Raw genomic sequence first — 21,730 nt, 5'->3', positions numbered from 1 at the left:
CCTTTGGCGGAAGGTTGTCAATTTGAGGACAACAGGAGGTAGATTTTGCGTCTATGAATGCTGGATGCTGTTGGTGCAAAGAGAAATCACTGTCGGTTTACATACAACGTACGTAGGGTACTACAAGCGGATGCGCGACACGGTCACCTGACTTGGCGTAGGCGCGCGTTCATCGTTCAACGCGGCTGCTCAGTGCTGGATCCTCTCTGGGCCTCAGGACTCCTCACGCGCACGTAACTCTCTAGCTAGCGTCACTATTGCCTTCTCTTTTTCACCCGCCAGCTTGAAGTGGCTTGGCTCTTGCGCGCGCTCAGTGTTTTGTGTATCATCAAACCATCATGACTTTGAAGTTGTCGTCGCCAATTCAGGTCACAGCACTCCTCGGGGTCGGCGCCGCAGTTGGCATGATTGCGCAGTTTCTACTGTCGAGGAAGCTTCAGAAATCACCTGCTACAAAGACAGTGAATATCAGGAACACTGTAAGTCACTAGTCAACATTTGACCTGCCTGTGAGTCATAGAAAACTGAGACGGCTCCTCAGCTGCCGCGTGACCTAGACTCATGGCGCTCACCCAAGCCGTATACATTGGAGGAGGAGTCGCGTATATGGGAAACCCTTCGGGCGACGTTCTACGCCGCTGGTGTAGATTTGTGGCGGTATGACGGGCTATACTTCAGGGACGATCTTCGGCGGACGATGCTCTCTGGTGGCTTGGCATACCTGACTTCGACGCGTGGCGAAGAATGGGAGACATACTTGAGGAAATTCAGTGGCTTTGTGAGTTTCATTCTTGTTTAGTAAGACGAGCAACAAAAGCGGTACTCACACTCTGGCGACGTGGACTAGAATCCTCTCACGTGCTGTGGTACGACTCTAGAGGGCCATAATGTTGTGGTACGCATCGTCCGCATAGGCAACGAGGGCGCGCAACACCTCGAAATCCTGCGTAAACTGGCCCGAGGATCAACAGGGCTACTGACGGAGAACCACATCGCGCCGCTGTGGCAAGAAGTTTACTTTCAAGACCTCACCTTTGTAGTCACGCCGTGGATCGGTCACAGTCTGTTCGAGTGCTATGGATTCTGGGCGAAGAACTCTGTCGGCGATCTCGTTGACATCGTCTTGCAGACATTTCAGGTGAATCGCGGACCACTCTGTCGCACGCTCGCATGCTCAACGTCGTTGATACTCTACTCTAGGCACTCTGTTTCATACACGATAACAACATCGCACACAGAGTGAGTATTTCCTTTGAATCCCCTCGGTAACATAGTGATTAACGGGCGCAGGATGCACACCGGAACAACTACCGTGTTCAATGGTTCCCAGAATCCTTGACGACCAAGCGAGTGCCTATCTGTAGACCACGCGTATTCCTCACCGACTTCGAGATGGCTGTCGAATTCTCGACGGACGTCCCACCTGAGCAGTGCTTGCTCACAGGGTTACCCGGACGGGACTACAAACGTCCGGTGCCGCCAGAGGTTGTCTCCGGACAACCGTACGATCCGTTCAAAGTGGACGTATGGCAGCTCGCTGAGAGCTTCTCGGACTTCCGGGTGAGTCATGAGTAGAGCATCTGGCCATTGCTCGTCGGATAACGAACACGATACAGTCCACGATACCAGAATTCGATGAAACCCTTGCCCACATTGTCAGGACGGACAGTAGCATGAGGCCGACAGTAATCGAGGCTCGTGACAGACTTGCGGGTATCCTTCAGAGTATTCCGCCCATTGAATTGCTTATACCACCGGTTATATTGAAGAAGAATTAGGGATGGCGGCTTGTGCATCGTCACTGCGCCACTCATAGATGTCTCCTTTCGCTTTGGGCGACTTACGCTGCAGTGCTGTCAGGCTATTCTGTCGGTCCGTGTAGTATCGTCGGGGCTTGTAATATCGATATGTCGCACGTCTTGATGAAGTTCCTGTATGGCGGAGGCTGGCGACGGATATCAAGCAACGAACTGTACCCCATCTCTGGTACTAACCTTTGTGCAACATCATGGTGAGTGGTACAGATCTCGTCTCACAGGCTCACGAGATTCACAACTGTCACCCCCTTAATGTGCAGGCAACAACTACCAAGGTCTCGCCGTACCGCTTGGCGGCAACCCCGGTGCCAATGGCGTCGAGCCGTGCAGGCTGCAGCACACGCACTCATGTAAGTCCGGATCGAGGGCCTTGCTAGCTGACCCTCACATACTGGCATTGTGCTAGGAACTTTGCAAGTTCATATACTGGGGGGCGCTCGTTCGTTGGGCAATATCTGTCAGCCGTCGAGTACCATCTATCGCACAACGAATCATCGCAATGCTAGAATGTCAACATAGATTCGCAGGACACGTTCCTTCTCCAACGCGCTATCGGCTTTGTGATACTGGCCTATGCAGTCAGCTGTACTAGGGCTCTTCCGAGTGAACGACATTCCGCATACTGCCTGATGTAGTGCCAAACGATCGCCACTCCCGGGCCATAGCACGCCACTGTACTTCAAGTAAGCGGTGCTACATACCGTCCGTGTCAGATGCCACACATTCACTCATGGGGACAATCATACGTTCGCGCGCACATCATGGGTCGTATGTACCACAATCGAGCACCTAACAATCCACCATCCCGGCCCACCCGTATACAGTATATACCCACCCACCACCAGCCCACACACCAAGCGACCAGAGAAGGAGCAGCAACGACCAATCGATTGCTGCGGGTATGTCTATATACTACATTTCCCGACTTCTTTTCTTCTTTTCTCCTACTCCGAGCACCGAACCACAAAGCACCCCGTACGGGAGCCGGTATCTACGCAGGACTCTCCCTACCAACGGTCCGTCTCCGCACCCAAGAAGCAGAGCAGGCGAGGGTTGGGGAAGGCACCAGCCCCGCCTAACTTATGTACAGCGTATGCATGTATGTATGTGTCGCGTGAAGCTATAGTACAATGTTCGAAGTGGAGCGACCGAGAGACAACGAGAGCACTGGCGGCGCACCTCGCCCTAGCCGGGCTGCAGAGCACGGCGGGGACGAGGAGGCACCGTTTTTCGCAACGACGGACCCCGGAGCGGCAAGATGAGTGAGGCTAGTAGTACAGCGGGAGGGCGGCCCGCAACCATGACGAAAGCGAGCGAGAGTCACACGACGGGTGAATGCGATGGGGGTGCGGATGTGGATGCGGATGATGGGCGGGCGACGGTGGGAGTGAGAGTGGGAGCACGGTGACGATGCGAAAACAAGAACGACGATGCGATGCGGGTGCGAGGAGCGCGGATGCGATGTGGGAGGGGATGACGAAAGCAGTGGGAGCGAGGATGCGCGCACACGGTGCGTAGATGCGGCCAGCGCGGGAAATGAAGCAGAGGGTGGGCCCGGGAGTATGTTCAGTACTCCGGCCGCTTGTACTCGTCGTCCCCCGCGATCGTCGGGCTGTCCGCGATGTAGCTCTCCACGTCGCTCTTCACGACCCTCCCCGTCGCGTCGTACTGCAGGAAGCTCGGGTCCGACTGCACGTCGTCCGAGATGTTCGCGAACGTCTCCATCTGCCCCGCGCGTTAGCCACGGAGCCAGTCGCAGGAAGGCAGACTCACCTGCACGTGCACACCGCTCTCCACGTCCTTCTTGGCTGGCAGAGACACCGTCGCGTTGACCGTGCGGCTGCGATTCCCGCTGCTAAACGCGATCGTCGAATTTCCGCCGGAGCTGTTCCGCATCCGCATGAGCAGGACAGCGACAGAACGACGAGAGCGACGCACCCGTAAACTTCGACACCAGAGGACGTGTACGTCGCGAGCCGGCGCACGACACGACATGCCACGATCTTCGCAATCGACGCGGTGAGTAGGTTGCATGGGCGATGCAGTGAGATTTACGCACGGTGGACGCAATTGCCGCGGGGACGTTGGCGATGATCGACATGACGGGGTTCAGGTTCAACAACATGAATATCTTACGAGCGGCCTTCAGTGCTATATCAGGCCGGGTCAACAACTGCACCTACCGTCGCCAGCAGATTCGCCAGGAAGCTACGCACGGCCGTGGTCAGCAGCCGCAGCGCGTGTGCACCCAGGGACCACTCACGCAACAAAGAAGTAGATCAAGCCGTCACCAAAGATCAGCTGCATGATCTTGCTCTGCTTCCGGCGGCTGTTGCCCGGGAACGCGAGCTTCCACCCGGTCAGCATGAGCACGGCAAAGTCGAAGGCCATGGAGTAGATGAACGTGGCGGCGAGGAGCTTGTTGTTCGTGTTCGTGATCGCGCACCCTTGGCCGGGGATCCATGCGGCCTTGATATAGATACCTGCCGACGCGGTTGAGGGTGAGATCGAGAGGAGGGGCTGACGACTCACCATGCAAAAGGAGCGACCAGTGTCCGAGGATGACCGCGGTGAGGGGTATGACTATGTACAACGCCTGCGACCACACAGCCATCCTACAAGGGTATGTGTGAGTATATGCGGTAACAGCCTTATGCATGATTGTCATAGCACAGGCTTATCGTTGCCTCTTGTCGTCGTCACATCCGACGGGGATAGACGCACGCGTGCCTTTGCGACACGAGGCTCTCAGCGAACGCAGAAATGCGCCTTTGGCACGGCATACCAGCTGGAGCCACGTGTAACAACCACCACGCAGATGATGAACGGAACCATAACGAAGAAACACGTACGTCCGAATGGAAAGGTTGATGCTCGCGAGACCAATCGCTGAGTTACCAAATACCTGAACATCCGACGGGCAGTCAGCCCACACCACGCCGCCCACACGTCACTATATGCGCACCTGGTTGTAGGTGTACAACGCCTGGCAATTGACCTCCCTGCAAGCGGTGTTAGAGGTGATTACGAGCGAGATGACTTGCATACTTGGTAACGTCAAGCGCGATCGCGCTGCAATGGAACATCTATGAGTGGCTGGACTTGGGGGACATCGCGGACGGACTTACATGCCAATGAGCGCGAACAGCAGGAAATATCTGCCGGCGAAATAGAATATCTGTAAAGCATCAGCACGCTAGTTCTTAGATTGTGGATGCAGCAGGCGTGGCAGACAAGCGTTGGTTCTCTCTGCGACGAGGAGCACAAGGGCAAGAAGCTCTTCATCCCGCCCGTCCGATCATACGGACCGGAGTCCGTCATCATGATGTGACGAACGGCGGATCCGGGCTACATGAAGGCATCGGAACGATGTCTGCAGTAGAGCCTGACATGATACCCAGACAGCACGGAGCTATGGCATGAATCAGAGAACCCAACAAACAGCGCGCGGCGCCCCTTGCAATATATCGAGGCCTCATCAAGCCTCGAGAAAGCCCGGAAGACACGTCGAAAGTCAAACGCGTCTGGACAAGGGCCAGCTTGAGAAGGTCACAGCCTAAACAACAGGTGCGCGCCGGCTTCGCTGGTAGTAGACGAATCCCAGATAATGACCCGCGGGCCAGTCATACACCCCAGCAACCGCATCACATATTTTTGTATGTGGTGCTTGCCGCGACGTGTTGATGATAGTACAAAGCAAAGCGCCGCGTCATGCGTGCAGAGCGCGATGCGACACGGCCTCAGGCCTGTATGTGCCATAAGTCGCGTCGAAAGTGCCGATGTTTGCACCTCCCCGACGACGGCGGCCTGGGGTATACGTCGCGTCCATGCACCACTGTGCTACCTCAAGGCTATCACAGGTCGCGCGCCGCGTCGCTTCGTGTCGGAATGTACAGAAACAGCAGTACAGAATTGAACACTAACCATGGGCCATCTGAACTTGCGCTTGCCCGAGATGTAATCCCAATCGAATGGGAGGGAGGTGAAGAACTCCCAACTAGCACAAGGTTCCTCGGTTAGCTACAACCACGGTAGCATATAGTCACACCACGTACCAATACAGGCCAAGGAGCGCATGCATGAAGTTGCCGAAGGCGACTGGTACGCACAGGCGTCAGCACGGGGTCTACGCGATTTCGATTTTGAATTTGATCTGGGGACAGGGCAGGGGATCGCGCATTTTGGTTCCGCGAGCCTCTGTCCTCCCACCAAGTCCAACAAAACCACAGTGGCCAAGAGGGGTCCAACCTGAATCTGCCTCGATCTCGGCTTCGGATTGCCAATCGACCATGCTGGGATCGTGCTACGGGGGTCGGGGCGGCTGGGACGATCGAGGGGCAGGCGCGCCGAAAGAGGGCGGGATGACTCGAGCGGCGGGGGGAGACGCGGGCTATATAGTAGGCACCTGGGCATGTTATGCGGAGAAGAGTGAGGCGTGCGTGGGGACCGAGGCGGCCTTCGCTGCGAACATCTCCGGGCGTCCTTCTGTCTCATTCTGTCTCGACCCTGCGAAGATCCACCTGCCCTCATGCTCCTGTCACCCTTCCCTCTCCCCTTCTCCTTTCCTCCCGCCTGCATGTCTTCGTCCACCTATGCTTGCACTCGTATTCGCTTTCCTGACAGCCTATGGTGTCTTGGCTGACCGCAGACTGCCAGGTACCCTACACGGCTCGTACGACCGCGCTCGAGAGGAAGCTCCCACAGGTTTAGCTAAGCAGCCGCCCACAAAGCCGTAAAGAATCCTTCTTTTTGGGGTGCCGCAACAGGAACCTTCCACGGCAGACAGCTCCCTTCGTGTCCGAAATGGCCATGCACGAGCCCCTCGGTCGAATCAGTGCGTCACGTAAGAACTCTCCAGCTCGTTGGAGTCCTAGAAAAGTACCCGTGAGCTTCCCCAAGTCTTCTCGGAGCCTGTTACTTTCCGTCTTTGCAAACTCGGGTGTATGGTGCTGCGCTAGATATAGATATTCGGGGCTCAGAGTGGGCTGGCGACCGGCAACACAAGCGTCAGCGTACGCAGAGACGTCCGTTGTCGTAGCTGTGGCCTGGTGCGCGGGCTCCAGCTGTCGCCCACGTTCTCTGCGTGCGCACACGTCGGGTGAACTCTTCAGTCAGGTAGCAACGAGGCTACCATCCACCGGGTCCTTTCGCGCTCGCCACAGTCGCACACTAACCAGGCCACACCCATCCTCCTCCTCCTCTCGCGCGCGAAGTCAACATTCAGCGTTCAACCCCCACGACCGGCGCCGCATCGCAGACCCGCGCAACCTTCCTGCGTCTCCACGTCTCACCATATCCAAATTCATGTCTGATGGCCAGTCCTGCACGAAGATCGCATGCGCGCCGAGATGGCAGATGGGCCAGGCATACCAGAATCAGGCCGGTTACCGTCAGTCCCTGATTTCCGGGCCACCGCGGCCCCGGCGGCTCGCGAGTGGGAGAGCCCAGTCTCGTGCGTATGTAAACGCACCCCCACCGCGCGCCCGCCAAGGTTCGAGTTCAAGCGGAAGACCGAATGCGGCAGTGCGTGCGACATCAGCCTCATGCCGCTTCTCGTTGCTCGTGTCGTCAGTTGACTTTGCTGTGGGAAACCGCGACGTGAACTTGAACTCTGGCCGGACCACCGCCTCCAGACTGCCTCGTCTGGCCTCGCCACCCCGACGCAGGAAGACCAGCATGCTAACCTGTATTATAATGGACGGTTGCACGATGCCGCCGTGGCGCACCTCGCAATCCGAGTCGCTGAGCACCGGCGGCCCAGGCCACGACGCGCACCTCCCAGCCTTCGAGAAACCGGCAAGCGGTCGACCGACGACCCTGCAGTACGAAATCTTTTGATGAGCCCTGCGAGCTCATGCGCTGTCAAGGCGGCCCCGCGGAGGGGAGCGCGACTTCCGCAAGCTGTGGGCGCGTGTGTGCCCATACCAGGCATTTCCCGTAAGCCGGCACCACCGATTGCGACCCAAACTGCCCCATCCGGGCTGCACGACGACTCGGATCGTCCGCCTCGCCTTGACACTGACAGCGACACTGGCAGATGGTGGCACCGACTCGTCCGCCGCCGACCTCCCTCGAATACGCGACGCTATCCGTTGACGCGCTGACGTTCGTCCCTCGGAGACCAAGCCGCAGCACACATATGGCTGCGGGCGCACGCGCACGGCCCATCGAATCTTCCCCATCAGCCGTATCTCCGCTGCGAGTCAAAACGCTAACGCTCCTTCCTGAGTTCGTCGTTCCGGCTGGTGCTTACGCGCGGCGGCCTCGCCCGGGCCCGCCGCTCTCACCGCGCGATTGATCGCAATTTTGCACTTCATCCAACTCGACTGCCGGCGCTGGCGGGGCTCGCAAATCGCCGACAGCGGGCCTGGAGGGCGGGAACAGCTGATTTGGGCCCCCTCGTGCAGTCGACGAGATCCTTCAGATCACTGAGGTGCTTCCGAGAGGCGGGGATGGTCCCCGGTCAGAACTTCGTACGCGCGTCGAGAACGTGCATGCCATTGCCAGGCCCAGGCGACTCGGAGGTGCGCGGCGCCGGCGCATCCCGCGCCCGTAGATGCGGCGTCTCCGGTCTTGTCGGGACAGAGGATCTGCGTGCCAGAAGTACAGTATCGAAGGCGGGTGATCAGCCATGTGCATGCCAGTGAGCCGATGGTGTTGGGCGGGAATGGCATACGATATTACGAACGATATGATGCCCTTCGAGGTCGGATGCGCCGTGACCGGATGCAGCTCACTGGATTCGCAAGGTATACCTACTCGCCACGCTTCTAGGCTCGTCGGGGACAATTTTCAGAGCGCCGCAGGAGGAGGATCGCGGAAGTTTTGACGAAGCTGGAGCTTGAGTGAAGGCTACTGGCGGTACGCAAGGGTCTCATAAAACTCGTGCACGGGACTGCAATAACCATCGTTGATTGCCGTTCAGGCTGCAGCGTCCAGTACGGCACCTATGGCCGCCTTTCGCCCGCCAGTGAGTACCGAGTACTGACTTCAGTGCCTATCATTCACTCAGCTCACCGTGTTACCCGTTGCTACATAGATCCCTGAATACGGACAGATGCGAGAGGGATATACCTCCCGACGCTCGACAGCGCGCACGGCGCCTTCCCTGCATCTCCATTTGGCCCAGTGGATCCCGAGCTTCATCGTCGATGGTGAACCTGTGCTATCAGATGAAAGGCACCAAATATCCATCCAGTGCCCCGCTCCCATATGACAGGAACCTTACTGGCGTCCCCGCAACGGCACGGAAACGCCCAGGCGTTCAAAGGATCGTTACTTCCTGATTGATCTGCACTGACTACAGCCGCAACGACATACATCCAAACGACCCGCAGGCCGCAGCAACAACCGGCCCATCGCCGCATCTGCAGCCGCCCACCCTCTCAGACTCATCAGCCTTTGGTAACGCAGGATGACGCGCAAGGCACACCGCTTGATCAGGCGTCCTTCGTGGCTTCGCCTTCTGCAAGTGGGAGTTGCACCACAAGCCGCCTGCTGGCGCGCTTCGTTTGCAACTCAAGCCACGCGCCGGGTGCACATCACGCTCTTCAGTTAGAGTAGGGTATACTGCGAACCCCCGAAGAGCAGAAGGCCACACGGGGCTCCGCTTCTCGATAAGCGTACCGTCCGAGTCGGCGACCGCACGTGCAGGTGCGGCTCCTCACGCTCACACAAACGAGTGCACAAAGCGGGTCCACGCCGTGGTGCTTCTCTATGAAGAGACCCGCTCCGGGATTTGAGTGCGCATGAAGGATTGGGTTTGTATGAAAGGATGCGCGCCGATATTGGCGTTGGATGAACGGCGTCTTCGGGGCCTCTTCATTTAGGATTGACCGGGATGGCGCTCTTATGATGCATCCGCGGGCCCCCTCTAGGGAGTGAAGAAGCCGCCGAATCGTCGGGGAAGAGAATCAACGATGACCTATACTGTACTGAAAGTCCAGTAGCAGTTCAGGCGCGCGGCCTCTGGCTATATGGGCGTTGAGCGGGGGAAGCTCGACGAAACAGTTCCTCCCCTTGAGACGCTTTTGGAACGTTGAGCGAAGGTTGAGACACTCGGTCACCGGCCTTCTTCAATTATGCTCGCGGTGGCATTGCTGAGCTACAAGGAGACCGAGTTTAAGTTAGCTGCCTCGTAACCTTGAACACCGTAGTTCTATACCTACGCCATAGCTACGGGGATGCATGGTCCGACTTACCCACACGAGATATGATCCCGTCATGCAGTTCAGACCGGACACTGTACGCACGCGACGCTGAGCACCAAGGAGATTGTATTGAGTTTCTTCGATAGGAGAGCGATGTCACCGAACGACTGGTATGTGACAGCGATTTAGCCTACAACGCGGTTGTTACTTCGTACCTACACAAGTAGCAGTCGGAACTGCCATTAGGGGTGATATAGATGGAGGGGTCGGACACCGTTTGTGGTTATGATAGGAAGTGATGGTGCGACACGCGCGCTTTCGGGTCACAGGTCGGGGAGCTGCCTACTCCGTCGGCTATAGAAGGAATGTGTGAGCACAAGCCTGCATAAGCCTCTGAGCTGCCGTCTGCAGCAGATCGCCGTGGTAGGTTGGTGCCACATGAGGCACGTATGCGCGAGCTCAAACAGCGAGAGAGACGTAGAGAGGCAGCAGCCCGCCTCGCCCGTCGGTGACCGGCTGTAGAGTGGGGGAGATGCGGGCGTGCACTTCCGCGGTGGTCTCCCGGAACTCGAGCGAGCGGATGAGGGTGGCGAGGATGACCTTGAACTCGAAGATCGCTGTACAAGGCAAAGGCAGTCAGCGGACCGTTCTGCACTGGTCGAACCGAGGAGAACGGTGGCGATGGCACTCGCCGCATGCTCGCCGACTATGTAAGCTCAAACGGGCACGCTCGTGTGTGCGGAGCAGGAGGAGCGCACACGTACCGAGCCTGTAGCCGATGCAATTTCGCGGGCCATCGCAGAACGTGACCAGGCCGCTCCATCCGTGGGGCAAGTCCGATGGTGCTGGGACACCTCCGGGGACAGTCCACCGCTCGGGCACGAATTCGGCTGCGTTCTGGCCCCACACACTAGGGTTGACGTGCATCGTCGTGAAAGGGATGTGGAACACCTGTAGCGCACTAGTTAGGCTACCGACAAGGACAGGCTCGGATGAAGGTGTCCGTACCTGGCCGGCTTTCACGCGCAGCGAGGTGAGCGTCCTGCCGTCCAGAGTGTGTACCGGCTTCGCGAGGGGGATCACATCGTCTTTGAGGACGACGCGCTCTGTCTGGGGCGACGCAGGGTGGAGACGAAGTCTGGAGTAGGTGCGAGGTACCGTCAATAGTCCGATCCGGAGGAAGTCGTATGCACGCAGACACGAAAAGTACCACTCACCCTTCTTTCACTACGGCGTCCAGGAACCCCAAGTGCTGGATGTCATCATACGAAAGATCGCGCCCCGCTCCGCGCACCTCGTCCCGCAGCCGCTGCTGCACGTCAGGCCGCCTAGCGAGCTCGAGCAGCGTGAAGTTCAGCGAGCCCGCGGTGGTCTCGTGACCGACCATCAGGAAAGTGTTGATCTGCGAAGGCAGTCAGCAAACTGTCGACAGCGTTCAGAGGCCACGTCACATCACACGCCTGGCAGAGCCCGTCAGAATTCGAAGGCGGCGCCCTCTGACAGGCCACGAGAAGCGGGGCTAGCGTATAGTAAAGAACTCGACACTCACGTTGTCGACAATTTGCTGGGGCGTCAGCGCGTCCGCCTTGACGCCCTCCTGGCGCCCGGTCATCAGGATGCTCAGAATGTCTCGCCCGCGCTCGCTGAATGCGCCGCGCTGGACGAGACGCATCGAGAGCTGTGTCACGATCTCGCGGATGCGCCCGCCGGCCTTGATCGCGGGAGGGGCAAGAGGAACACGGACGGGCAGGCGCGGATGACGAGCATCGCGATGAACGCGCCAAACGTGATCCCACTGTTAACGTGGGACTCCCAGGAGGCACGGATCTGTTGAGCCTCGGTCGACCGCCCTGCATGGAAGTCGTGCCCGAACGCGACGCGCCCGATGATGTCCAGCCTGCGATAATGCGGATATGAGAATCCGGTGATCAAGCTGGTTAATACGATCACGTACGTGCATGTCGAGGTGTGCTCGACGATATTGACGGTGGCGGCGCCACCATGCACTAAGATTTGGTTTGTGAGGCGACTTTCTAACTATAGGCGAGGATGTCAACTCGGCCATCCGAATCTGACGGCAGACGCATCCCCGTACCTTCTCGGAGCATTCAGAGATGTCATCCGCCATGCCCTTGATCGCTTCGGGTCTTTTGCGCGAAGTAGGTGCAATTGCAGCACGTGCGGCGAAAGAGGGGCAGTCAACATGTCGTCGCACAATTCGTGCGCGGGAGCAGACAGGAGCAGACAAGCGGCGTAGTGCCGGGTAGCAAAAAGGAAAGGCGAGTCGTCAGTACTCACGCGAATGCTGGTGCCAGAACGTGCCGCTGCTTCTTGTGGTCATCGCCCTCGGCCCAAACCACTCCTTTTCCGAGCACATTCGCAACGGGCGGTCGGAAGGCGGGTGACTTCACTAGATATGGTTAGATGAGTGGGTGACTGGTCCACGAGAAACATCAAAGAAGAGTGTCCCGCGAAGCTTCAACGACCACTGATACAGCGAAGCTGGAGTACTAGCTATACCAGTGGTCCTCGCGGGAAGCAACTTGAAATGCACACTACTGACCATATCATCCGTGTTCTGAAAGATGTGCTGGACGGCGGCATGATCCGTGACCACAACCTACGTTCGATTCCCTGTCAGATCTGACACGATCGAAAACATCTAGCGCACGCACGACATCAGGGTGAAAGAGCGCAGCCTTGATCTTGAATACGGGCCCGCACAGCGCCGCCCACTTCGTGTACATCTCGGTTGCCTCGCCCTCGAATGCGAGCAATTCATGGCCCCAAAGCCAGTGCGCAATTCCACGCGGCTGGTGATGCATATGCGTCCGACGCCACCGCATGTTGAGTATTCAGAAGGAAAATGCTATTCGGTTCGACTCACCGCGGTAGGGAGCCGGTGGACGTCTTTGCCTCGACGACGTATAACATAACAATAAGCATAGAAGGCGGTAAAGACTGTCAAGAGCAGGAGGGTCGGCTGGCTGGTTGGTAATATCGATTCCATTTCGAGGGGACTGCCCGGGCGCGAACCTATGAGACTGAGTGGTCTTGAGAGGCTGTCAGTAGCTTGGTAGGTAACTTTGAGCTGCCGCAAAGTTGCTGCGATGCTAAGTTACGTAGGCTGTGAGGGCCACTGAGCTTCCAGTGGCAATTTCGAGGCCAGGACAATGTTCCGAGCCCGGGTGCGACGATCCGTTACCGCGCTCCGCATCGCTCAGTATAGATATGCCAGCTCATGCGGGATGCTTCGTCATGAGCCACTGGTAAACACGCGACCAATATCGGAGGCTCTCATCCTTCCGAGCGCTCTCACACAATCTATCGGTAGGCGAGCGTCAGACTTCGAGAACATGTCAAGGCGAAAGTGAAAAGATATGAGTGCCCACACTGGAGATTGGTTGGCAGATCCGAGACGCGTACGGACGACGAGAGACGTCGGTTCAGGCCGGTCTGCGAGGCACGTCGTGCCCGAGTGCGACGCACGCCGGTCGGTTTGTTCATCGCACGGTAAGGCCCAAGCTGGAGATACTGGGCCGGGTGTACTATGGATTGGCGCATGACGGTCTCGGAACGCGAAGGATTTGCTGGTGACCTTGTGGCGAATTAACGGAGAATCTCCCAAGATTGCGTAAAGACAGAATGAAAAAGGCACGCGCACGGCTTCTTAACGCGTATTGTACGGCTTCTGCCGCTCGCGCAATCAATTTCGCTGAGTTGGGAGTTGCCATATACGGCCGTTCGTTTGTTCGCAAATACTCACCACGGGAAGGAAGCGTGGGCCTAGCGCAGAGCCTCTCCAACTGAAGGTAACCATGCCCGAAATTGCGCGTTTGTTTGCTTCCTAGGCCTTGCCCAGCGCGTAGACAAACGTGCTGCCAGGGATGGCAGCCTGCCGTGCGCCAGTGATTGACGCTGTCTGGCACCCACCCTGCACCGGCTCTCATTCAAATGATATCGAAGGCTCAGAATCCTCAAATTATTCTGATCTGTGCAGACGTAAGCTCCCAGTCCAGCCTTCTCGGATGCCGCTGACGATTCCCACATGGATCGCGCCAGCCAGGGGCTCCGCTGTAACGGCAAACGGCAAACGGCAGTCTTCTCTGTCTAGCCCGATTTCGGGCCTCCTCTTGTCATGGCGCCAGAGTACATATGTACCCCGTTGTCCTCGATTGGTAGGGCCAGCGACCGCCGCTTCTCCTCTGTGATCAGCGCGCCTGCCTCCCACCCAACCCTGGCCGACTCCTTCATTGAAGTTCATTCCTTGTCATGCCTGCGGCAAAGTGGTCTACTGCTGAGGAACTCGCAACTGATGAAGGTAAGTCGCGTGCCGTCGTCGCGACGATCGTTCCTATGTAGCTCACTACAGTCGATTGCCAGACGCCTTCATCAAGTTGATGCACTGCCTTGCTGGCGTGTACTTGTGAGTGTGGCTATGTCTGACCGCTATTTCCATATTACTACACCTCGAGTGTAAATGTGCGCATGGGCGGAGCGTATCGGTCATGGTACATATCTGTGGGGTGCTCCCATAAGGATTTGACCATATCGACGAATGCATCATGACCTTGAATCTGCTGCGCGGCCTGCGCTGGTCCTCGAGCCCAGAGGGCCAGGACGTTGAACGTCGGCGGCCAGCGTCGCGTATTCGAGGGAGGTCGGCCGCGGACGGTTTACAGCTAGGTCCATATTGTTGGGCCTCGCGTCCTTCAAACACACATAGGCGGAGTCCAGCGGATCCGATGTGGGATCACGCCGAACGCAGTGGACTTTGGCGGCCAGGCTGAGCCAGGGAGCCGCGACCTTAGCTATGGCGGCCCAGGTTGAGCGGCAAAGTATACCAATCACTGCATGCCAACGTCCGACGACCTCCGCTTCTATACACGCTGTTTGTGCGGGGCCCAACGATGTGGACCGAGCTTTGGATGTGTCCCGCGCGAGTTTGTGGCCGAGGTCAGCCGGCAGAGGGTGAGGATCGGTCGACGCGAAGAGGGCCCGACGACCTCCGTCTGTGCACTCGTTTTCGGGAAATTGGGATCTATCACTATGAAATCAACTGGAATCCGAAACGACTGACTGACATACCTTTACCTGACAGCTGGGAGTTCTTCACATCCTTGGACTTCGACTGGGCCTTCATCTCTGGCAAGAAGAAGTTCCAATGGCCTTTGGTGGGTCCGACACTGCATCGGCCTGCTGCCTCATGCTGATGCTTCCTCAGATCTTCTACATGCTCGGTCGATACTGCTTGTTCTTCGCCCTGATTGGCATGTAAGTGTCCGATCGTGTGCACCTGTGAAGAGACACGCTTATCACGTTCTTTGTGAAGCTTGATCGCCCTTGACGCAAGAACGGAGGTCAACTGCCAGGCTCTGTACACCTTCGACCAGCTCGCGGGTGATGCTGCAGTGGGCCTCGCCTCGATCAACCTGTCGATCCGGACGTACGTCACAGACACATCTTAGTGCACGCGGATCAACCTGACCGTACTTCGCAGGATGGCGGTATGGTCACAGAACCTCTGGATTGTCATTCCGCTCGTCCTCGTCATTCTCGGGCATTGGTCTCTCATCCTCCAAGGTGTCCTGCTCACGGCCGAGTGGATCCCCGGCCAAGGCTGCGCGATCACGAAGACGAACAACACCACGCTCGCGGCGACGTTTATCTACTCGATGTGCTTCGACGCGCTCGTCATGGTTCTGAGCGTCATCAAGCTGTACGGGCGCAAGCAGCGCTCGCAGCTCGTCTCGATCCTGTTCAAGGACGGCATGATCTACTTCCTCGTGGCGTGAGTCCGAGTTGTTCGCCTGTTTCTCATGTATGTCTGACACGGCACAGGTTCATTGCGAACGCGATCGCGACGTCGTTCATGGTGCTGAACCTGAACGCGATCATGGCGATCATCTTCAACGTGCCCGCAGCCATCGCGTCTACCATCGTCGCCTGCCGCGCTGTCCGCCGCCTCTCCAACTTTTCCAACAACGGCCCGGAGATCTAGTGCGTCTTCATTCCGTGCTTCCTGTAGTGCTTCGAGCTGAGATGGACTTTAGCACTGCGAGCAGCCACTCCGGCGTCGTCGGCTTCCGGAGTATGACCAACCAAGTGCAGAGCTCTCACGGCGTCGCGACCAGGCCAAGGTCGGGGCACACGAAGGACATCAGCGCGGGGGTGCACGTCCAGGTGCGTGAAAACATGGTGATCAGGACCTGTGCGCTGACGTCACGAATCTCCAGATGCAGACGTTCACGGTAGAGGAGGCGCCGGATAACCTGCGCCCGAAGGCTCTTGACCTCGAGAGTGCGGGCTCGGAGACGGACGTGGGCAGCCCCGTCGACTACGCAGACTACAAGTCGGAGGCGCTCTGAGCGCGCCCGGCGTCCTGTGGGCCGTACCAAAACTTGGGGGAGGGAGGAAGAAGAAACACAGTAACGTGCGTAGCTTCGCGGGTCGAAGTGTGAGGGGAAGTTGACGTGACGACGGTGCTGACGATCGTGTGGTGACGACGGCGGTGGGTGGCGCAGCTAGAATTCGCATCTAGACAGTATCCTACTAGCCAGTCCAACTCGTCGCACATCCGCTCGTTCGCTCGTCTCTCGTCTCGCATCTCGCATCGCATTGTCGCCTCAACCGAACCCTCGGTCATTCGCACGTCCTTTCGCTTCCCGCCTCGCTCTCTTGCATCTCCGTCTCCGCCCACCCATTCGCATTCGACCTCCGGCAGCGCGGACCCCATCCATACCGCCCTCCCTTCATCTTGCATACCAACGCCCCGCCGCGTATACCCCTGTGTATCATAGTCGATCTTGGGACATTTTGTTTGTTTGTGGAGGAAAAGGAAAACATGGAGGATAGGTAGCTGATCTGTATGCTCCGTGCCCGGCCTGGACCTGAGCTGCGTGGTGGTGATATGTGGGAGTGGGACGGGCTCTACGGGCAGGCTGACGGGGAAGATCAGAAATTTTGTGTAGTAGTACATAGTGCATTGTTACGTGGAATACATTGGATCATCGCATAGATCAGGTTTGGCCAGGCGGTGGAGGGCGATGGAAGTGAGGTGGCGCGACTGCCGCATTGGTGAAGTCATTCTTACCTGCCCTTACGCTTCACGTCGTGGAGACATATATCACAACCGTCGGCCGCGGCGTGGCACCTCCAACATTCCCCCTCAATATCGTCCAACGAACCGACTCCCTGAATACCTGCGTGTTTCTTAAACCGCGACACCATGACTGACGCCGCGTACGCAGGGAAGAGCGAGGAGCAAATGTGAGTTCGCTCCCTCTGAGCCCATCATGCGCCTGACAAGGGACTCGATAGGGTCGCAGCATCAACTTGAACGAGCAGGCCGCCTCGCTCGAGGAGAAGAGCCATACCAGCACGGCGCACGCTTTCACCGTACGCATCTTCGCACATCACCAGTACACCGACGCGCCACGGTATTGACGAGCTTCCTCCCGTGCATAGCCGGCGGCGCGACCAGCACTTCGCTTGAATCGGGCGTGAACGAATCCGGCGTCGCGGGCTTCTCAACCGCGAGCGGGCATGGAACAGGTTTCCGTAGGCAGGACGGGCCAGACGGGCGGGGGCGCGAGCGACCAGGTACGTTGGACCTCGAGGGCATGTTCGGAATGTCTTCAAGAGACCCTTATCTGCGACATGGAACAGTGGATCCCCCACGAGAGGGCGGCGACCATCGCACGGGAGAGGACCGCGCCAGTGCGATTCAGGGCGGTGGTGTGAGGTACGGGCCTACGGGGAGTCAGTAGAAGCGATGTCGGTATACGGGACAGCATCCGATAGACGGCGGGCGACGCTATATCCATAGCTTGCAAGTGGGCGTGTATAATGGGGAGTATCACTGGTACAACGCGCGCCGGTGGTACCTAGCATGAATGGAAGTGACTTCTGCGCATCTTGGTGGAGGAGGTCAGTGCATCGCATGCATACACCGTTTAGACGTCGGAAGGACGGCCTTGCATGCTATGGTCGTGAGCATAGTGCACCAGGGATTACTGTCAAAAGGCCACATGAACCGGGACCACAAAGTGCGACTCGTTGTGATAGCTTGCGAGAGCTGCATAGACTCAAAGTGCATCCGAATCCACCCGTACAGTGTAGCACACAAGCTCTCCGGTGATGCGTACGGATACGGGCCTTCCTTTGTGTGCGCGGGAACACGAACCTCGACGTGTGAGCATTATCAGTCATGCACGATGCATCGCCTATGTATTCCCAGCCGATCCGGATTCCGCAACGATCAGTCAGATTCGCTCGCAAGGAGACCCATTCGGAGGACAAGGAGCACACGATCCATCTCTAGGGCCCCTTGATTTGACGGTAACGAAGATCCATACAGATGGTGGCTCACCTGAGCCAACTTCGATTACGACCGGGGTACAAGGCGAACCGTGAAGGTAATCTGAAGGAGCGGTCAGATGGTATAGGCTCTGTCAGTGCTGTATTCAAGTTCCTTGCGTCTAGTAGTATGTACAATGAGGCCTCGACATTGCATAGTGATGAGGGCACGTACTTACCCCGATGGATGCGACTGGCACGCATATGCTCGGCCAGACACTGGCGAGTCAACTTGTCTGCAAGTGCCTGTGTACCCCAGGCTTCGTCATGTTGAGTCCGGGCCCCACGTTCTGTTGGACATAAGTAGATTGGAGCAGGTACGACAGCATTTAGGCGGGAATGAACGTCCACCACCGAGTACACAGCGCGGCCTGCCCATGAAAACACAGCGACAAGCATAAAGTATTAAAAGTACTGCACAGAAGGAGGGCTCCCGGATTCAGCCACTGGCACCAGCCGTTGACGCGGACGTACGGGCGCCAAACTCACTTGTTGACAACGCTCACCGTAATTATACACTTTTTCTTTGATTTAAAGCATTCGTCGTATGCGGCTTGCGTACTGCTTGGTACATGTAAAGGTTGAATGTTGACAACGTTGAACGTTGAGATATGTGTTCTCGGTGGTGATGACGACCAAGTGCTATTCCGAGTCTACTGATGATGACGGTGAGCAGACCCTTGACCGGCCTTAGTACTTTGAGGTCTGACGCTGTCTTCACGCTGGCACAGGAACAATTCATATTGCTGTCATATATGCTAGGGTCACTGTGTGTGCTCCTCCAGGTCGTAGCGTGATTGGAACCATTGAGATACTTCGTCCCCCGGCCGGCTGAGTGTAGCGTCTTTCTGGAGCATGCGCCGAGGCAAATGCCCCCAGATTGCCTTTCTATACTAGGTTAGTAGCTACAACACTACTGTCTAGACAGAGGGCTAATCTAGCTTCAAGGGTCAATATCAATGTCTAGTCTGACAGTGTACTCATGCGGCGCGGCACGGCGCGTCACCTGGAAGTTTCGGCGGACCGCCGTACATCCGGTGCACGTCCGCCGAAGTCTGCTAATACCCAGTGACAGTGTACAGGTGTACATCTTGGAGGCCTATTGGTATCCGATATATCCCGGCAACTTAACTGGAAGATGGCAGTTCACTTCGAAATAATGTGAGTACTCAAAATCACCGAGCCCGCACGTAATCTCCCGCTATTACAGCCCTCGATGTTCCAAGAGCTGGGAACGGCTGAACCCCCGAGCCACAATTCGCGGAACGTATGAGACTGGGGTGACACTCGCGCGCGATATCCAAGTTACACAGGTGTTCATTCGTCCCTTGATTCCATGCATATCGAGGGGGCCAGAACGGGTGCTGGCGGATCGAATCCAGCCATTAGTCGCCCTACTGGAAGCTCGACGTTTGATGTCCGTATGTAAGCTTCCGTGTCTTCTCTCCCGTTATCGGGAGCTCAATACATATGCTGACTACTTAGCCGCGTACCACAGGACGCCAGACAAGCATTCCATACAGTGTCGTTGCTCCTCTTCTCTTTGACCCTACCACTTCCAGTCTATTGGCAGTCAGACCTCTACGAGAACTCGTCCTCGCAGGTGTGAACCAAACAAACGTGCGTGCAGTTCTTGGTTACACGCAGGCGCTGCGTAAGTACGTCAGGCTTTGTGTGGCAGGGCGACCATTCCCATGTCAATGTGACCTATGCAATGCAAAGATACATGCTTCATGTATTATGCTAGGCGTCTGCTTGTCAACGGACCTTATACATAATGCAGACGTCTCTCTTGGATAACACCACACTGCCAGTACGATCTGGTCCACCCTCTCATCGTCTCATCCGTGACTCAGATGAACAACAGATCCATCGAGGATATAGCTGCGCAGATCATTGCAGGGCTGCGCTGTAAATCGCCCTCTGACGAACACAAGGGGATGATAGTCCAGATGCTGACGGAGATCAGGCGACTAGCGGGAGAGCTACCAGCATCCGCCCATGCCCTCGCAGTGGAAATGTCAAGGCTTGCGAATGTTTCGCGCATTGCCTTTGGCCCAGAAGAAGAGGAGATCAACGAGGTCACCGATGTCCACGAGGATGATGACGAGTACAATGGGGGAGAGTACAACTCGGAGGACAAGCATGACGAGGACAACGAGTCATTTGAGAGGCGTCACAGGGCCAACATGGGGTCGTCCAGACTCTCGAGCGAAAGAGCACAGGAAGTAGCCAATCACTTGCAAGCCATCATCACAAACCTGAAGGCTGCACTTGCAAGCTGGTATGTTACCCTATCTGTGAGGCTGTGATGTCCACACAAGCCTGACTGCATTGACGACAGCCTCTATGCTCCCAGGGACGCTGACGATGTCCTGCGAATGGAGAGCATACTTCACGTCCATATGGGATTGCCTCTCCCACTCGTCTGGCAGATCCTTGAAACTGCCGAGTACTGGGTCCGCTCTCTTGGAAGCTGTGGAGACGTTATAGTCTGGGCTCACAATGAGAAAGTGCAAGAAGAGCTCTGTTGTACGGCGAAAGTACCGTTGAACGTGAAGGACTACAGACCGTTGCGCCGGATAGTGTTCACAATCGACTCGTGCGACCAAGGTACGTACTGTGCTTGTTGTCTTTTGGGCTAAATCCGGGTTGTTTTGCGGCGTTCTTGCAATGTAGGCCTATAGTGGCGCCATGCGTCGCTAATAATGTCCGAGTCAACCCCTCATCTGCCTTTCTCGCATTATCCTCATTATACGCAACACTGCTTGGCTGAAACATAGTTTGTATAGGCATGCGAACCGCGGCTGACGATGGTTCCTGGACTTGGTTCGAAGCAGGCAAAGAGGCAACCTTGAGGCGGGCCATCGCACGCGACGAGCCTGCCTCCGAGGTCTTTCGCACACGCCGCGTCCAGTGGGATGCCGCTTTGCCCGACGATGACTTCGAGGTGGATGCTGAGCTGCATGAGTGGATGGGCTGCTTTACGAGTGGGGATGAACTCTCCGTCTTCGCCCTCGCTCGATTTAATGGATGGGCGAACTACGTACGAAGAGTGGTGGTCGAACTTTACTGTGCGTGTGTCTAGTATCTTTCTTGACGGAGACACTCTCGACGTCCTGTATGATAGAGTCAGGTCCCGAGAAGATGCATGTAAGAGGGCCTCGGTCATAGCACGCACAAAAAAGCTCTGCCCTGTAGTCCTCGGTGATCCCCTTAGCAATAAATTAGTCTGGCACTCGAACAGCTGAACTGAGCATACTGCAAGTGTGAGCCAGCTTCGTTAGCAACCGTACAAGGCGGACCACGAAGCCTCAGTGAAGGGACAGTCAGGCCTCAGGCTTGCAAGTGGAAACACGCGCACGTGACCAGAGCGCTCGCCACTTTCGCGAGTCTTGTTCGACG

At 57.0% G+C, this 21,730-nt stretch overlaps 7 protein-coding genes across 7 annotated transcripts; 5 read left to right on the top strand and 2 right to left on the bottom strand.

The window, feature by feature from the left end:
* The first annotated feature begins 439 nt into the window (after positions 1–439).
* Positions 440–1,820, top strand: B0H18DRAFT_622767 (kinase-like domain-containing protein). The gene is made up of 6 exons (XM_048038819.1): positions 440–479; positions 542–778; positions 848–1,138; positions 1,201–1,239; positions 1,291–1,560; positions 1,617–1,820. The coding sequence occupies exons 2-6, from the start codon at positions 698–700 to the stop codon at positions 1,776–1,778; spliced, it is 843 nt and encodes a 280-aa protein (XP_047889817.1). The 5' UTR covers positions 440–479; positions 542–697; the 3' UTR covers positions 1,779–1,820.
* Positions 1,821–3,163: 1,343 nt separating this feature from the next.
* On the bottom strand, positions 3,164–6,065 carry B0H18DRAFT_622738 (uncharacterized protein). Its single transcript, XM_048038818.1, has 13 exons — positions 5,873–6,065; positions 5,742–5,814; positions 4,946–4,995; positions 4,866–4,889; positions 4,783–4,819; positions 4,670–4,722; positions 4,350–4,432; positions 4,081–4,300; positions 4,001–4,025; positions 3,877–3,948; positions 3,756–3,820; positions 3,591–3,702; positions 3,164–3,542 (listed from the first exon to the last, which is right to left on the bottom strand). The coding sequence occupies exons 1-13, from the start codon at positions 5,896–5,898 to the stop codon at positions 3,384–3,386; spliced, it is 999 nt and encodes a 332-aa protein (XP_047889816.1). The 5' UTR covers positions 5,899–6,065; the 3' UTR covers positions 3,164–3,383.
* Positions 6,066–10,254: 4,189 nt separating this feature from the next.
* Positions 10,255–13,332, bottom strand: B0H18DRAFT_1026424 (cytochrome P450). Its single transcript, XM_048029811.1, is given in 16 exon segments — positions 10,255–10,291; positions 10,422–10,584; positions 10,732–10,918; positions 10,976–11,105; positions 11,185–11,369; positions 11,517–11,678; positions 11,708–11,864; positions 11,922–12,004; positions 12,063–12,114; positions 12,266–12,372; positions 12,531–12,587; positions 12,643–12,780; positions 12,855–13,012; positions 13,061–13,090; positions 13,109–13,118; positions 13,158–13,332. The coding sequence occupies 12 exon segments, from the start codon at positions 12,975–12,977 to the stop codon at positions 10,427–10,429; spliced, it is 1,539 nt and encodes a 512-aa protein (XP_047889815.1). The 5' UTR covers positions 12,978–13,012; positions 13,061–13,090; positions 13,109–13,118; positions 13,158–13,332; the 3' UTR covers positions 10,255–10,291; positions 10,422–10,426.
* A 907-nt stretch (positions 13,333–14,239) lies between these two features.
* On the top strand, positions 14,240–16,335 carry B0H18DRAFT_1122277 (uncharacterized protein; the record flags this gene model as incomplete). The annotated part of the gene is made up of 9 exons (XM_048034486.1): positions 14,240–14,288; positions 14,351–14,393; positions 15,069–15,141; positions 15,192–15,241; positions 15,300–15,413; positions 15,468–15,758; positions 15,809–15,967; positions 16,021–16,150; positions 16,204–16,335. 9 exons carry the CDS (start codon positions 14,240–14,242, stop codon positions 16,333–16,335), a joined length of 1,041 nt encoding a protein of 346 aa, XP_047889814.1.
* A 708-nt stretch (positions 16,336–17,043) lies between these two features.
* On the top strand, positions 17,044–17,880 carry B0H18DRAFT_622672 (uncharacterized protein). The gene is made up of 2 exons (XM_048038817.1): positions 17,044–17,569; positions 17,636–17,880. The coding sequence occupies exons 1-2, from the start codon at positions 17,263–17,265 to the stop codon at positions 17,734–17,736; spliced, it is 408 nt and encodes a 135-aa protein (XP_047889813.1). The 5' UTR covers positions 17,044–17,262; the 3' UTR covers positions 17,737–17,880.
* A 2,227-nt stretch (positions 17,881–20,107) lies between these two features.
* On the top strand, positions 20,108–21,012 carry B0H18DRAFT_622666 (uncharacterized protein). The gene is made up of 2 exons (XM_048038816.1): positions 20,108–20,609; positions 20,670–21,012. Exons 1-2 carry the CDS (start codon positions 20,182–20,184, stop codon positions 20,968–20,970), a joined length of 729 nt encoding a protein of 242 aa, XP_047889812.1. The 5' UTR covers positions 20,108–20,181; the 3' UTR covers positions 20,971–21,012.
* Positions 21,013–21,096: 84 nt separating this feature from the next.
* On the top strand, positions 21,097–21,506 carry B0H18DRAFT_1026412 (uncharacterized protein). Its single transcript, XM_048029810.1, has one exon. The coding sequence runs from the start codon at positions 21,120–21,122 to the stop codon at positions 21,411–21,413; it is 294 nt and encodes a 97-aa protein (XP_047889811.1). The 5' UTR covers positions 21,097–21,119; the 3' UTR covers positions 21,414–21,506.
* The last annotated feature ends 224 nt before the right edge of the window (positions 21,507–21,730 follow it).

This window comes from Fomitopsis serialis (genome assembly GCF_022376445.1).
Source record: "Fomitopsis serialis strain Sig1Antser10 chromosome Unknown B0H18scaffold_74, whole genome shotgun sequence".
Lineage (NCBI taxonomy): Eukaryota > Fungi > Basidiomycota > Agaricomycetes > Polyporales > Fomitopsidaceae > Fomitopsis > Fomitopsis serialis.
This window is presented reverse-complemented; position numbering and strand designations above follow the sequence as displayed.

Bases quoted from the DNA above. Each gene is read 5' to 3' on its own strand.
- B0H18DRAFT_622666 (XM_048038816.1), top strand. From the start codon at position 20,182: ATGAACAACAGATCCATCGAGGATATAGCTGCGCAGATCATTGCAGGG. The intron at 20,610-20,669 runs GTATGTTACCCT...CATTGACGACAG, and splicing joins AAGGCTGCACTTGCAAGCTG to CCTCTATGCTCCCAGGGACG.
- B0H18DRAFT_622672 (XM_048038817.1), top strand. From the start codon at position 17,263: ATGCGCCTGACAAGGGACTCGATAGGGTCGCAGCATCAACTTGAACGA. The intron at 17,570-17,635 runs GTACGTTGGACC...GACATGGAACAG, and splicing joins GCGGGGGCGCGAGCGACCAG to TGGATCCCCCACGAGAGGGC.
- B0H18DRAFT_622767 (XM_048038819.1), top strand. From the start codon at position 698: ATGCTCTCTGGTGGCTTGGCATACCTGACTTCGACGCGTGGCGAAGAA. The intron at 1,139-1,200 runs GTGAATCGCGGA...ACTCTACTCTAG, and splicing joins TCGTCTTGCAGACATTTCAG to GCACTCTGTTTCATACACGA. The intron at 1,561-1,616 runs GTGAGTCATGAG...AACACGATACAG, and splicing joins AGAGCTTCTCGGACTTCCGG to TCCACGATACCAGAATTCGA.
- B0H18DRAFT_1026412 (XM_048029810.1), top strand. From the start codon at position 21,120: ATGCGAACCGCGGCTGACGATGGTTCCTGGACTTGGTTCGAAGCAGGC.
- B0H18DRAFT_1026424 (XM_048029811.1), bottom strand. From the start codon at position 12,977: ATGGAATCGATATTACCAACCAGCCAGCCGACCCTCCTGCTCTTGACA. The intron at 12,588-12,642 runs GTGCGTGCGCTA...AATCGAACGTAG, and splicing joins CGCTCTTTCACCCTGATGTC to GTTGTGGTCACGGATCATGC. The intron at 10,585-10,731 runs GTACGTGTGCGC...TGCCTTGTACAG, and splicing joins TTGCATCGGCTACAGGCTCG to CGATCTTCGAGTTCAAGGTC.
- B0H18DRAFT_622738 (XM_048038818.1), bottom strand. From the start codon at position 5,898: ATGCATGCGCTCCTTGGCCTGTATTG. The intron at 4,890-4,945 runs GTAAGTCCGTCC...GTTCCATTGCAG, and splicing joins CTGTTCGCGCTCATTGGCAT to CGCGATCGCGCTTGACGTTA. The intron at 3,949-4,000 runs GTAGGTGCAGTT...GCCGCTCGTAAG, and splicing joins TGGCGAATCTGCTGGCGACG to ATATTCATGTTGTTGAACCT.